This window comes from Xyrauchen texanus, chromosome 5, assembly GCF_025860055.1.
Source record: "Xyrauchen texanus isolate HMW12.3.18 chromosome 5, RBS_HiC_50CHRs, whole genome shotgun sequence".
Lineage (NCBI taxonomy): Eukaryota > Metazoa > Chordata > Actinopteri > Cypriniformes > Catostomidae > Xyrauchen > Xyrauchen texanus.
In genome coordinates, this window is record NC_068280.1 from 25,090,074 (window position 1) to 25,104,495 (window position 14,422).

The following is a 14,422-nucleotide window of genomic DNA, read 5'->3' on the forward strand; positions in this document are numbered from 1 at the left end:
ACCCTTTAGGAAGAGTGTGAGTAGTGAAGTGTTTCTTACACTATATGGTATTGAAAAGAAGAATATGTTTGTGGCCAAGTAGGCCTAGTATAAATATACATCGTTTCTATTTTGTGTTAAAAATGTTCGTGGCCCCTTTAAGAAATCTCTCTCTTCTCGCGATACTATTCACTGGTTTTGGATGCGCACGCGACCAGAGAAGCTATTTTCAGTGTACAGAGGAGCTCCGTGTGGTTGCTAGTGCATCGGTCTGGTTTACTGGTTTAAACTATCGTCTTTCTGGATGTATTTGGATGTGTGACGAGTGAACCTCGTGGTAATTGGTGAAGGATTGGCCACTGCCGTATTCCAGTCTGTACCATATTTTGATTTGGTATTGAGTAAATATAGTTGAATCTGATCTATAGCAGTGGATTTCACAGTATTTCAGTGTGAATTGAGTTAGGCATTTTGTGGATTTGCCATTTATCCACTGGTTAAAATCTAAATGTAGTTTTCAAATTTACTGTGAAGTGTATCCGCAATTTGTTTTTTTGTTTAACTAGTGAAATCAAATATTTTTTTTTGTTGTGAAATCTCTATACAAGTTAAACTTTTTTTTTTTTCCTTCAATTAGACTTTTATGTGTCTAATTGTGCTCCCATCGACCGCTGTCACTTATTTACAACAGCAGTCAGAATAAAAACCCCAATAAAAAAAAAACATAATTTGCTTCCGGTGTGTATTTTTTTTCCCCATTACACCCGGTTACATGTTTAACACAAAATACCACTGTTTAGTATGATCTCCGTATGTAATAATGATAATAAAATAATTCCTTACTATTTCACCAATGAATGGACGATCATTAAAAAGCACACAAATCCCTTACTGTTACCATAGGACATAACCTCTATGCGTGATAAGCGCCAGGTAAAATACACGCTATAAATAATGTATTGTCTAATTTTATATTTTGTGGTTTTAATTATTAGTAGTTTAGCAACTTGATTCATTCACACAAGAAATGACCTTCAATAGGCTATGCAAACATCTTAATTATTTCACCTTAAACATTTAATTTTAATAAACTGGGTGGAAAATTTGTTAATGTGATACAATTATATTTAAAAAATTAGTTTCTTAAAAGTCTTTCAATCTCTGAAAGTCCCCAATCCCCCCTCAATCTCCCGTTATATCTCCAGTGCAGTCGTCCGGTTGAATGTGCGTTTAGTCCACTGACTCATGCATTAACATTATTAACCCCTAACACAGGAGAATGTATGAAGTTGCAAAACTACTAATAATTAAAACCATTAAATGTAAAATTAGACAATAATTTTATAAAAATATATTTTTATATATAAATAATATAAATATTATTATATTGTCTTTACTCCTGACCAGTGGGTGGCTGCACCGCCATAAACTTTAAAGAAGAAGAAGCTGAATAGTGACATCAGCGGTTCCGCTTTCTGCCGAGTGTTGTGTTGTCATATGTGAACATGTCATCGCACGATAACCTGTCTCTCTGTCTATGCGATTTAATGAGGTAGAGAATGCTTTAAACTCTTGATTTTCTGTGTAGATTATAATACTGAATTAGAAAACCCCTTTAGTTAACATACTGTTGCTGTGTGGGCGAGTGAATAATAGTAATTCAACTGTTCGTTTTGTTCATTATCTGTGCTAAATGAACGGATTCAGCCCTTTATTTTCGCTATTTGGAATATGAAATACAACTGTACTGTTCTGTTTTAACGAACTACCACAAGTGATTTGGCTGCTATTAGGTTCAGTATGTCGAGTATGTCAATATATTCGAGTTGAAGGAAACAATCCATATACACTCATTGAAGTCACTCATTTGCCTGATACCGTTGATTAAGTGTCTTAAAATATAGCATTGTAGGAATATGTATGTATGGCTGGTTTAAAGTATGTCAGGAAAGCTGTAACAGTACAACGTATATTATATCAAGATGTGCTGTTGTCTACCAATGCATTGTTATTAGGCATGTTTTGCCTCCCACAGGTTATTATGGTCACTGCTGTTGCCTTCCCTCTATTTGAGTCTTGTCCTGACAGCCATCCTCTTCATCTTCATCATGGGGGTCAGAGCCTGGCTGCAGATGAAGAGGAAGACCAGGAGAGCTCAGGATGACCAGCCTGCTGTGGCCTTCTTTCACCCATACTGCAATGCGGGCGGAGGTGGAGAGAGAGTGCTGTGGTGTGCTTTACGTGCTCTTCAAAACAGGTCAGATATTTCAGCTCTGAAGAGCTAATCATTCATTCAGTCAGACAGTTGCGTCAATATGCCAAGCTGTAAATCTGACTGCAGCTGTCTTGAAATGCTTGAATCAGCGAGGTTGGGCTAAAGCAGTAAGAATGTGCATTATCTCAGGCATTCATACCTTCTCTAATCCCATGTTTAAACAGGTACCCGGATGTTTCCTTTGTGGTCTACACAGGAGACCAGGGTGTCACTGGAGAACAGATCTTAAATGGAGCAAGGCAGTGCTTCAACATCATACTCCCTCGACCCGTTAAGTTTGTGTTCTTGAAACATCGCCTCTTGGTGGAGGCGAAACTTTATCCACACTTTACTCTTTTGGGGCAGAGTGTGGGCTCCATCTTTCTGGGGTGGGAGGCTTTGACTGAGTTTGTCCCAGATATCTACATTGACTCCATGGGCTACACCTTCACCTTACCTGTGTTCCATTACCTGGGGGGTTGTCACGTGGGAAGTTACGTGCACTACCCCACCATCAGCACTGATATGCTGTCTGTGGTTCGAGAAAGGAATCCGAGGTTAGTCAAGATGGTCACGTCATTATTAACTCGGAGTTAAATCAATATGCGAATTGGTGATTAAAATCAGGATGTCTCATAATTTATATTCTGATATTGGGACTATGGAATTAATGATAAAGAGGTTAAACAAACTCCGATTAATGTATTGTAGTTCAAGGCTGACATTAATCTTAATATCTGCATTTAAATTTTATGTAAAATTAAAGTTTACTTTCTTGAAGGAATATTACAAGTAAGGCTTAATTAACAGCATTTGTGGCATAATGTTAATTTGCACAAAAATGTATTTAAACTCATCCCTCTTTTTCTTAAAAAAAACCCCAATGTTACAGTGAGGCATTTACAATGAAAGTGAATGGGGCCAATCTGTAAACATTAAAATACTCACTGTATAAACACAATATGTGAACAATATTTGTGTTAACATGATTTTAGTGTGACAAAATCACTTACATTTTCATTTATGCATTTGGCAGACGCTTTTATCCAAAGCGACTTACAATGCATTTATTAAAGGGACAATCCCCTTGAGCAACCTGGGGTTAAGTGCCTTGCTCAAGAATACAATGGTGGTCGCAGTGGGGCATGAACTGGCAACCTTCTGCTTACCAGTTCTGTGCTTTAACTCACTACACCACCACCACTTACTAACCTTTTATGTGTAAAGTTTTATCTAATTTTACAAGTTCGTTGCTGTGACGATGTAACAAACCCTTAAACGAATGACGATTTAAACAACTTTACAGCTGAAATAATACATGAGTTTTAAAAGGAGAATTAAAGTAGGCCTAAGTGCTTTTTAAAAAATTATAAGCTTCACATTTCTGCCTTTAAACCCTCCAGAAATCGGCCTCATTATCTTCCATTGTAAGTGCCTCACTGTAATTTAGATTTTTTCTTTGAAAAAAATTATGAAAAAAAAAGTAGGGATTTTATTAATTATGTATGTGTGTGTGTGTGTGTGTGTGTGTGTATATATATATATATATATATATATATATCATTTTTTGTGGTAATCAACATTATGCCACAAATGCTGTCGATTGAGCTGAACTTGTATTGAACCTGGAATATTCCTTTAATACACATTCTTCGTCAGTACACGTTATTCCAAATAGTTTTAATGAAAACCTTGCCACGTTTCCTTTTTGGTTGATGCCACTTAGGGTATATGGGCTATTGGTTAATGTTAACCAATAGTAAAATGCCTATTTAGGCATTGTTTAAGGCTACTGTTGTAGGTAAGCAGCCTTTCTAATCTTGCCAAAATAGTTAATGTTAAAATAATTAAAATAATGTTATGTTTGTTAACAGCTGAAAATACGTTTACAGCAAAGATTAATCGATTTGAAAAAGAAGCATTACCATTGGGATACGTCAAGCTACCTTTGAAGGCTTTCATGTCCCAGTCAAAAAGCCGCCCTAAAAAGGGCACTGGCAATTTTTCAGAAGGGAAATAGTCCTCCACAATCAACTGCAAACTGGCATTCATGTCTGACCTCATTCTATTATGAAACACATTCCAGATGCACAAAATCAAGTCACGTCCTATATTATTTTTCTGTTGTTTCTTGTTGATTTTAATATTTAGCATACATTTTCAGGGATTCTCTTTGTCTCATATATATATATATATATAGATCAATTGCATTGTTTTCCAGGTCCATGTATATTGCAGGATTTGTTCTATATACAATATGTATAATATATATATATATATATATATATATATATATATTTAATATAATATATAATATCATATAATTTTATGTACTTAATTATATCCCTTTAGGTTCAATAATGCAGACTACATTTCCAGTAACCCTGTACTGAGTGCTATCAAAGTGATTTACTACTGTGTTTTTGCACTGCTCTACGGCCTGGCTGGCTCCTGTAGTGACGTGGTCATGGTAAATTCCACCTGGACATTAGGTCACATACTGGCTCTATGGCGCGCTCCCAACTGTACCAGTGTGGTCTACCCACCTTGTGATGTTCAGGCCTTTCTGGACATACCTCTGGAGGAAAAGGCTCAGGAGAAAGAAAACAAAAAGTGTCACTCTGTTGTCTCTGTGGGTCAGTTCCGCCCTGAAAAGGACCATCAACTGCAGATCAGGGCTTTCAGAAAACTTCTAGACAGGAAGGGGGTGGAGTCTGCTAGTGGAAAGACTCTGAAACTGGTGTTGATTGGTGGATGTCGTAACCAGGAAGATGAAGACAGGGTACTGATGCTTAGGGGCTTGTGCCAGGAGCTGGGCATGGCAGACAGGGTGGAGTTTAAACTCAATATTCCATTTGAGGAACTGAAACAAGATCTTACAGATGCCATGATCGGGTTGCACACAATGTGGAATGAACATTTTGGTATTGGTAAGATGAATATTAATGCTCTTAAAGTAATAGTTCACCCAAAAATTAAAATTCTCACCAAAATGCCATCCCAGATGTATCTTCTGCTGAACACAAATGAAGATTATGAAGAATGAAGAGTAAATAAAAGATATCTCAGCTCTGTTGGTCCTTTCAATGCAAGTGAATGGTAGCCAGTACTTTGAAGCTCCAAATATCACATAAAGGTGGGGACCTGGGTAGCTCAGCGAGTAAAGATGTGGACAACCACCCCTGGAGTTGCAAGGCAAATCCAGGGCATGCTGAGTGACTCCAGCCAGGTCTCCTAAGCAACCAAATTGGCCCTGTTGCTAGGAAAGATAGAGTCACATGGGGTAACCTCCTTGTGGTCGCTATAATGTGGTTCGCTCTCAGTGGGGCGTCTGGTGAGTTGTGCGTGGATCCCATGGAGAACAGCATGAAGCCTCCACACACGCTATGTCAACGCGGTTACGCGCTTTAGCCATGCGATAAGATGCGTGGATTGATGGTCTCAGACGCAGAGGCAACTTGGATTCGTCCTCCGCCACCCGGATTGAGGCGAGTCACTATGTGACCATGAGGACTTGGAGAGCATTGGGAAATGGGCATTCCAGATTGTGGAGAAAAAAATCAAATGAAGGTAGCATAACAAGTAATCCGTATGATGTCTTCAAAAGCAATATAAGTGTTGGTAAGAAAAAGATCAATATTTAAGTCCTTTTGTTTCCTATACATTATCACTTTCACATCTGAAAGTGAAAGTGGAGATTTATTGTAAAAATAAATATTGATCTGTTTCTCACCCACACCTATCATATTGCTTCGGAAGACATGAATTTAACTACTGAAGTCTTGTGGATTACTTTTATACTGCTTTTTGGACCTTCAGATTTCTGGCCACCATTCACTTGCATTGAAAGGACCAGCAGAGCTGAGATATTCTTCTAAAAATATTTATTTGTGTCATACACATCTGGGATAGCATGAGGGTTAGTAAATTATGAGATAATTTTTTTGGGTGAACTATTCCTTTAAGTTAGAGAGCCTTTAGACAAAGTAATAAAAAAAAAGTCAAGAACACTAACAGATATTTGTGGATTGTTAATGATTATCAAAAAACAAATAGTTTTACACTAAAACATTTGTGTTTTAACCCATTTGTTGGGTGATGTTACTACCATTGAGTCAAATATGCAAAGGTAATTTTCCTCTACTGTAATGCATAAATGCATGTAATGCATAATGTTTTAGTTAAAACAAACTTCTGCAAAAGTTTATTAAGTAGCACTCCACTTCTCCATCATTTCTGCAGGTGTGGTGGAGTGCATGGCTGCTGGAACAATCATTCTGGCTCACAAATCTGGTGGTCCTAAGCTGGACATTGTTGTGCCCTATGATGGTGGTTCAACAGGCTTCCTGGCAGATGATGAAGACAGCTATGCAGATGCAATAGAACGAATCCTTTCAATGACTCCTGCTGCTCGGTTAGAGATTCTGCGACGGGCCCGTCAGTCCGTCAACCGCTTTTCAGACCAGGAGTTTGAAGGCTCCTTCCTTGCAGCTGTGGAGCCTCTGATGTCAACATTGGTGCTTTGAGAGTGAGGGAGTGTGGGAGGGTACTCTCAGTCCTGAATGACTATAGAAAATCAGCCCAATATTGTTCAGTCTAGTTCACAAGCTTGTGCTGGCCCCATAGTGCTGACTGTTAATCATCCCATTTCTAGAGCAGAAGTGAGGAATTTATACAGATTTGTCTTGTAAACATTGTTAAGAAACATCACTAGGGTGAGGGATGCATCATGGAAAATACTGGTTGTTCTGCTTTAACAACATGACTCAATGCTTTGAAACAGTGACATTTAATTAAATGTTTAAGCACTGATTAGAAGGCATTTGTTGTTTATTGAAAAGCAAACATATTGTTCATATATGTTTTTGTGTTAAGTCAAATTATATGATAAATTAATTATATAATTATACTTGTAAATTATATTAGCTTTGTTTTGTCTCACAACAGCAGGTTTCAGAGGATTTCACAACAAAACTACATTGTATTAAAAAAGCTAAATAGTGCATAATCTTGATTTACATATTGATTTTTTTAAGACTGGTGTACTGGAAATGCAACAAAATGTTTGGAGATTTCTCAAACTGATGTCAATTCTGGACGTTGTTTTTTTTAGCAGTGTTTCTGTTACATTATTCTCATATTTGTCTCCTACGCACAGCTGTTCAAACCTAATACAATATCTAAACCACCTCCAGTAGCAGATAAGATTTTTTTCCAAGTGCAATTTACTGAAACGCCATAGATTCTAGGTAAGAGAAGTACATTGAGTCAACTAGACACAGTAGAAGAGAGGTCAAATTAAACAGGCCATAGTACTCAAGGGAGATTAAAGTAAAACCAGTCTACATGGGGTAGACATCATAATTGTCCTTTTTTGTAGAGTTTGGGAGTTCCTGGTGAGAATAAATCCCTTTGACAGAAAAATGTACTGACCATTATCTGAACCAAACTGATTCTTTTTGATCTTCACTTTAGATTAATACACACTCTGAAAAAAGGCTCCTTAATGGTTCTTTAAAAATAACAAATGTTCTACCACATCTACCTAAAGAACCATTTTATTTTAGGTTTAAAGGAATCGTTCAGCCAAAAACGACAATTGTCATTATTTACTCACCCTCAACCCATATGACTTTCTTCTGCAGAACGCACACAGACTATATATATATATATATATATATATATATATATATATATATATATACACTGGTGGCCAAAAGTTTGGAACAATGTACAGATCTTGCTCTTATGGATAGAAAATAGTACTTTTATTCAATAAAGTGGCATTCAACTGATCACAAAGAATGGTCAGGACATTACTGATGTAAAAAAACAGCACCATCACTATTTGAAAAAAGTCATTTCCAGCAGCCATCACTCCAACACTTTGTCCTTGAGCAATCATGCTAAAATTGCTAATTTGGTACTACAAAATCACTTGCCATTACGATACACACTACATAAAACAAAAATGGGAAATTGAAGCAAACTTAAAAGTGACGGATGAGGAATGGGAGGATCTCACTCAACAAATATGGAGAGTGACATCATCCCTAACCTGGAGGGAACATGGATGGAAAAACTTAATGAGATATTTTAGAACTCCAGCTCAGACAAAATATCGGGATACAATCTGTTGGCGGGGATGTGGGGAAAAGAGTGCTAATCATGTTCATGTTTTTTGGAGTTGTCCTTCGATGGTGAAATATTGGATGGAACTCAAACAATGTATGGACAAGATTTTACAGATTGATCTACCTTTCACTTTTGACACACTTTATTTGGGAAGACTTAATATGCAAGGTAAAAAGAATCTGAATTGTAAAATGTTTAAAATCATGTTACTAGCAGGAAAAAAGGGAATTACTAGGAAATGGCTTAAGGTGGAAGCGCCAAGAAAGGAAAATTGGGTTGATGTGATGCATGATATATACGTTATGGAGAAACTGACTTCCACTTGTAGACTTGAAATGGATTCTTGAAATTTATTCGGCCAATAAGATCAGACTTTGTGTGAAATATAATATCTGAGGCTCTCCCCTGTTTTTGTTTTTGCTACCATTTTGTTTGTTTGCTTTGTTTTTGTTTTATTATTTTTTTCATTTATTTATCTTTTTGTTTCATGGAAAAAAGATGTAGTAGGACAAGATAAAAATGTTGTATAATATGACCAAATGTATATTTATGTCTTGCAACATCAAGAAAAAATAAATATATATATAAAAAAAAATCACTTGCCATTATATCAAACACTGCTGAAAGCTATTTGGTTCCATAAATGAAGCTTAACATTGTGTTTGTGATTTGCCACAGTATGCAATAGACTGGCATGTGTTAAGGTCAATATTAGGTCACAAATGGCAAAAAAAGAAACAGCTTTCTTTAAAAACTCATCAGTCAATCATTGTTTTGAGGAATGAAGTATAGCAATGCTTGAAACTGGCAAAAAACTGAAGATTTCATACAAAGGTGTACACTACAGTCTTCAAAGACAAAATGACAACTGGTTCTAACAAGGACAGAAACAGATGTGGAAAGCCCAGATGTAAAACTAAACAAGAGGATAAGTACATCAGAGTCTCTAGTAATAGAGGCCTCACATGTCCTCAGCTGACAGCTTTATTGGATTCTACCCGCTCAACACCAGTTTCAGGTACAACAGTAATGAGAAGACTCAGGGGTGCAGGCCTTATGGGAAGAATTGCAAAGAAAAAGCCACTTTTGAAACAGAAATACAAAAATAAAAGGTTAGAGCGGGCAAAGAAACAGTCATTGGACAACAGATAATTGGAAAAAAGTGTTGTGTATATTGACCCCATTGAGCTTTTGTGGAATCAGTTAGACTGTAAGGTGCGTCAGAAATGCCTGACAAGACAGACACATCTCTGGCAAGTGCTACAAGAAACGTGAGGTGAAATACTGTTTGCCAAATGTAAAAAAAATGTAATTCAAAGAGAAACAAGTTTATTTTGTTTACCCCATTGGCAATTTGTTTTTCTTGTTTTGAGTCTAAAGTTCACTCAATTTTGTCAGATTTATCTTTAAAAAAAGACTTAATATAAAGTATTATAGTGGAGTATTTTTTGAGGAGAACTCTTTGAAGTAGTTTAAGAAGTTCAGAATTGTTTTTTCAAATTGTATTATTTTCAAATAATAATAGTTTTTTACATTATTAATGTCCTGACTACATTGTGATCAGTTGAATGTCACTTTGGTGAATAAAAGTACCAATTTCTTCCCATAAGAGAAAGATCTGTACATTATTCCAAACCTTTGGCCGCCAGTGTATAGCTGCTTAAATGTTTGTGCCTGGATGGCATAAAATCACCCAATAGCAAATGTAGACTGGTAGAGAGCATACTAAGACGCATGAAAGCAGTGTTTGAAAATCAGGGTTATTCCACCAAAATACTGATTTCTGAACTCTACCCAAGTTAAAAAAAAAATAGTTTTGTGTTGTTTAAAAATTCATATGAACTTGTTTTCTTTGCATTATTCGAGGTCTAAAAACACTTCATCTTTTTTTTTTATTTTGACCAGTTGTCATTTTCATTTTCTGCAAATAAATGCTCTAAATTACAATTGAGCAATTGAATTTGGGAGAAATGTTGTCAGTACTTTATAGAATAAAACAAAAATGTTAATTTTACACAAACACATACCTATACATAGTAAATCCAGAGAAACTGATAATTTTAATGAAGTGGTCACTTCATTTTTTTCAGAGCTGTATATATATAAGAATGGCCCAAAACAGACCAAAATAAATCTGGTGCTAGCTATATAGAACCAATTTCTTGAGTTTTTGTTTATGCATTGGGATGAGATGTGATAATGCAATGTAAATGGGCAAAAAATAAATAAATAAATAAATAAGCAACTATCAAGACTAATAAGAATTAGAGTGACAGTAGGCACAAGTTGTTCAATGCAGTAATAGAGTTTGTGTTCAAACTTCAAAGTGCAGAAGCAACTGTTAAATTGGCATGTTGCTTGGCATGGATTAGACTGATAAAAGGCCATTTCATCATCCACATCCATTGTATACTTATTTATGAAACCAAACTACAACAAAGGAACCTGCCAAGCATTCACTGACCATTTTTGGAGTCTCTGTTATGAATTGATAACACTTTAACTTATGTTACAACAAAGTTGTCTCTTCAGTATCCATAACAATTCTCTTACCCCCATACTTACAAGTGTGACTTGCTCTTTTGACTCATTTGTCGCTGTCAAGGAAATTTCTTATCTAACTCTCCAAGTGACTTAAAATGAACTCGCATTGTCAAAGCTGTATTCATCCATTAGAGTGAAGTTTAAATTAAACATGATATGTTATAAAAACTATGAGGGAGCTGTGATTCCAGGATTCAGGAAGACATGTTCAGTATCAGTCCAGTTAAAACAAGCATAAGGATAACAATCCCTTATCTCTATTCTCTAATTTACAAACTTGTGAAAAAAAAAAACCATGTCAAATACAAAATAGGAGCAATGTACGAAAAGTAATTCCAGAGAGTGGGACATATTCTAGGTAAGACAACCAAAGTTCCTCTTTAGGAAGATTATTGCACTGAACAGGAGAGGCCAAATCAAACAAGTCCCTGTTCTAGGAAAGGAGGAGGGGACTAGAAAGAGGGATAATGTTTAAAACTGGACTGACTACTGGTAAGAGCATCTAATCTTATTGATAGATGAAAATGAGATTCTGTGTTCTTTTGTGTCTGCTCCTGCAAGTTTTGGGAGGCTCAGGTGAGTGTGACACCTCAATTTACCATCAACAAAGACATTAGGAATAATTATATGACCATAGTCTAGACTGACAAATTAATATTCATGCATTTGTAATGTTTACTTTAGTGATTAGAAATACTTCTATTTCTTTTTATTAAAAAAGTGGACTTTCAAAAAGTATTTACTTCTAAATTAATTACTGTTAAACTTTGAAACTAAGTTTAAAACCTAACAGTAATAGTTTTGCATATGGGTGTGCAGATCCTTAAATGAGTAACATGGCATCTGACATACACCCATAGGACTTCCTCTGTTTGAGCTGAGCTCAAAAGCAGATGACGCTCTACGGATGGCCCTCAATCAAATCAATGCACGTTATGCCAGACTTCACCTGTACAGGGTGTCCAAGGCATCTGTTAAGAAGGTGAGTTCACACTTTTAAAACAATATTATTTCTACATCAGGCAAAAGACTGGTGCTGAGTGACTAATGAGTACCCAATCATCATTTAGAGAATAATCCTTTAGATAATTATCCAATATCATTACCGTTTCACTGGTCAATGATTCTCCTGATAACTGCAAACATTTTGATTTTATTGACCTCAAGATTGTTCCTCTGGAAATGGACACGTATGATCTGTTTCTGAGGTTTGGGATCAGGGAGACAGCGTGCCAGAAGAACTCTGGGCTCGACCCTCAGGGCTGCATGTACCGCAAGAGTTTCTTTGTGGTAAGACATCTCAAAGTCTTCATTCACATAAACATATGTGAACGAAAGGGGCAAGCCTGTAGCCTCTGTTCTGTACACTTCAGTGGTATGCTGTTTAAAATAGTTTTAGATTATGTATAAGCATGTTACACCACAGGATGTCAACTTTCCAAAGTATTTCACATCAACTACCCTCCTAAAATTTTCCAAGTGCATCTGCAACATTTGTTTAATGTCTACTCCTACAATGCTTTGTAATAGTTTGTTCTTGCAAAATGATTTCTTATAATAACGGTAAAACGTTCTTTTTCATGACTCTTAATTTGGTATCTGTTGTTCAGTCGGAGGCAGGGTGCTATATCAGAGTACGAGTGGCTCAGCAGGTCACTACTATAATTTCTCTCAGATGCACACATGCAGACAGTTCAAGCTCTGAGTCCAGTGAGGAGGTGAGTGACTCAAACAAAGTGTGGAGGTAAAAGAGAGATTCATTCAGTCATTACTTCATTATTTTCTAACAAAAATATAAATAGTGTCAAAATGTGTCAGTATAAATAAATAAAAGAATAAGTCTCCAATACATTAATAATTTGGTGTGATATGGGGTTGCTGGGACTGAGGCACATTGTAAAATCAATTAATGACAAATTACTGTATTTTTGCCCACAGAGGAGATTGGAATGGACCTATGATTCAAATCATTTTGGGACTAGAGGTAAACAAATTAATATGTGGTATTGCTACACTTAATTTCATATTTGGTGTATTCATGTTTATATATTTTTTTAAATAATGCTTTTGACACACTGTAATTGCAGACCACACACGTGCAACTTTAGCACCAAGAATTAACGTGGCCCCACCATTACATTCGGATCAACACAACAATAGGGAAACCAGCAATGTTCGAGGAGACAACTTCAGCAATCACCTGCCATTTCAGTGATGGCCAGAATAAATATTCTACACTGAAAGATAAAGGTGCTGCTAACATAAAGCAAGTGACTAAAGGAAGCAGACTATACTAAGGATTTTATAACAGGCTACCAATAACTACAGACTCCAGTGAAACATGAAAATGAAACATTTTGTGACAAAGATTATTCTGTGTATGAACTTTGTGTGAACATGAATAGAAAACATTCCATCATTAACCTTCCCCCAAGAAACCCAATGAAAAGAACAGAAACATTTTTGTTACCAACATGTATAATTTCATTTTAAATTACACATTTTCCAGAGAGAGATATGCAGGGCATGATTTTCATAGACCTTTGATGGATCAAGACCAGATACTTCAATAATGTAATATTAACTTCAGTCAGTCACATGATTATCTAAAAATCCTGAAAGTTTTCATGATATTGTAAATAGTCAATAAACCAATTTTCTCAAATAAAAATGTGGACATACATCAATAATATGAATACTTGTTTGTACATATGCTAAGTGGCCCTCAAGTGCTTGCTCAGAAGAACCATTATAGAATGGTGTTCACTGTACATTTCTGAAGTTGTATGTCATTTCTACAAGAGAAAAACAAGACAGAACCCTCTGATAATTCAAACCGTGCAGGGAAAGCTAAAGATTTACTTGGCCTCTTTTTTTAAGGCAAGAACATTTTGAGTTGTTTATTGGTACGCAAGACATGTTCTAGAACCTTTTAAGGCATGGCTATATTCAATGAGCCAATAATACAGGTTATAATACAGGATATAAGATAATCTATGTGAATAATGATTGTGTTATTCAGTCACACGACTAAAATTCCATTTCTTAATAGATTGACAATCTGTAAAAGCCAGTTTGAATGTTCACCAGAGCACGTAAGGACCAATGAGGAACAGCAAGGCAGTCATTTGTTTTACATATATAAAGATACTGCAGATGAGAAGCAAATGAGAATAGCTACAATTGAGTCTAATCAAAAATGCAAACATTCCACAGTCTCACAGAAATAGACATTATTGAGGCAACTCATCCTTCATTTACTATTTTGACAGTTACAACTAATACGCAATTAAAGTGGCTCAAAGTATATTAGTAAACATGACAAATGCATCAATTGAACACTGGATCTGACCTTCTCAGCCACATATACAGTAAATGCTGAAAGTTGTGCTGAACTATATACCAGCCAAACACGCTGTCTACATAGACCTACCTATTTAATACTCCTCAAACAACATTTACTATCCAACCATTTAAAAGAATTCAGCCTACAATAACAAAATATCTTCA

At 36.0% G+C, this 14,422-nt stretch overlaps 2 protein-coding genes across 2 annotated transcripts; both read left to right on the top strand.

The window, feature by feature from the left end:
- The first annotated feature begins 1,405 nt into the window (after positions 1-1,405).
- Positions 1,406-8,898, top strand: alg11 (ALG11 alpha-1,2-mannosyltransferase). Its single transcript, XM_052127514.1, has 5 exons — positions 1,406-1,531; positions 2,015-2,236; positions 2,419-2,790; positions 4,586-5,163; positions 6,476-8,898. Exons 1-5 carry the CDS (start codon positions 1,485-1,487, stop codon positions 6,757-6,759), a joined length of 1,503 nt encoding a protein of 500 aa, XP_051983474.1. The 5' UTR covers positions 1,406-1,484; the 3' UTR covers positions 6,760-8,898.
- A 2,500-nt stretch (positions 8,899-11,398) lies between these two features.
- Positions 11,399-13,138, top strand: spp2 (secreted phosphoprotein 2). The gene is made up of 6 exons (XM_052127517.1): positions 11,399-11,488; positions 11,773-11,894; positions 12,080-12,202; positions 12,523-12,630; positions 12,851-12,896; positions 13,000-13,138. Exons 1-6 carry the CDS (start codon positions 11,431-11,433, stop codon positions 13,125-13,127), a joined length of 585 nt encoding a protein of 194 aa, XP_051983477.1. The 5' UTR covers positions 11,399-11,430; the 3' UTR covers positions 13,128-13,138.
- Positions 13,139-14,422: the final 1,284 nt, after the last annotated feature.

Excerpts from the sequence above, each read along its gene's own strand:
- alg11 (XM_052127514.1), top strand. The coding sequence starts at position 1,485 with ATGTCATCGCACGATAACCTGTCTCTCTGTCTATGCGATTTAATGAG. Across the intron at positions 1,532-2,014 it reads TGTCTATGCGATTTAATGAG|GTTATTATGGTCACTGCTGT; the intron begins GTAGAGAATGCT and ends TGCCTCCCACAG. Across the intron at positions 2,237-2,418 it reads TTACGTGCTCTTCAAAACAG|GTACCCGGATGTTTCCTTTG; the intron begins GTCAGATATTTC and ends ATGTTTAAACAG.
- spp2 (XM_052127517.1), top strand. The coding sequence starts at position 11,431 with ATGAAAATGAGATTCTGTGTTCTTTTGTGTCTGCTCCTGCAAGTTTTG. Across the intron at positions 11,489-11,772 it reads GCAAGTTTTGGGAGGCTCAG|GACTTCCTCTGTTTGAGCTG; the intron begins GTGAGTGTGACA and ends ATACACCCATAG. Across the intron at positions 12,631-12,850 it reads GCTCTGAGTCCAGTGAGGAG|AGGAGATTGGAATGGACCTA; the intron begins GTGAGTGACTCA and ends TTTTGCCCACAG.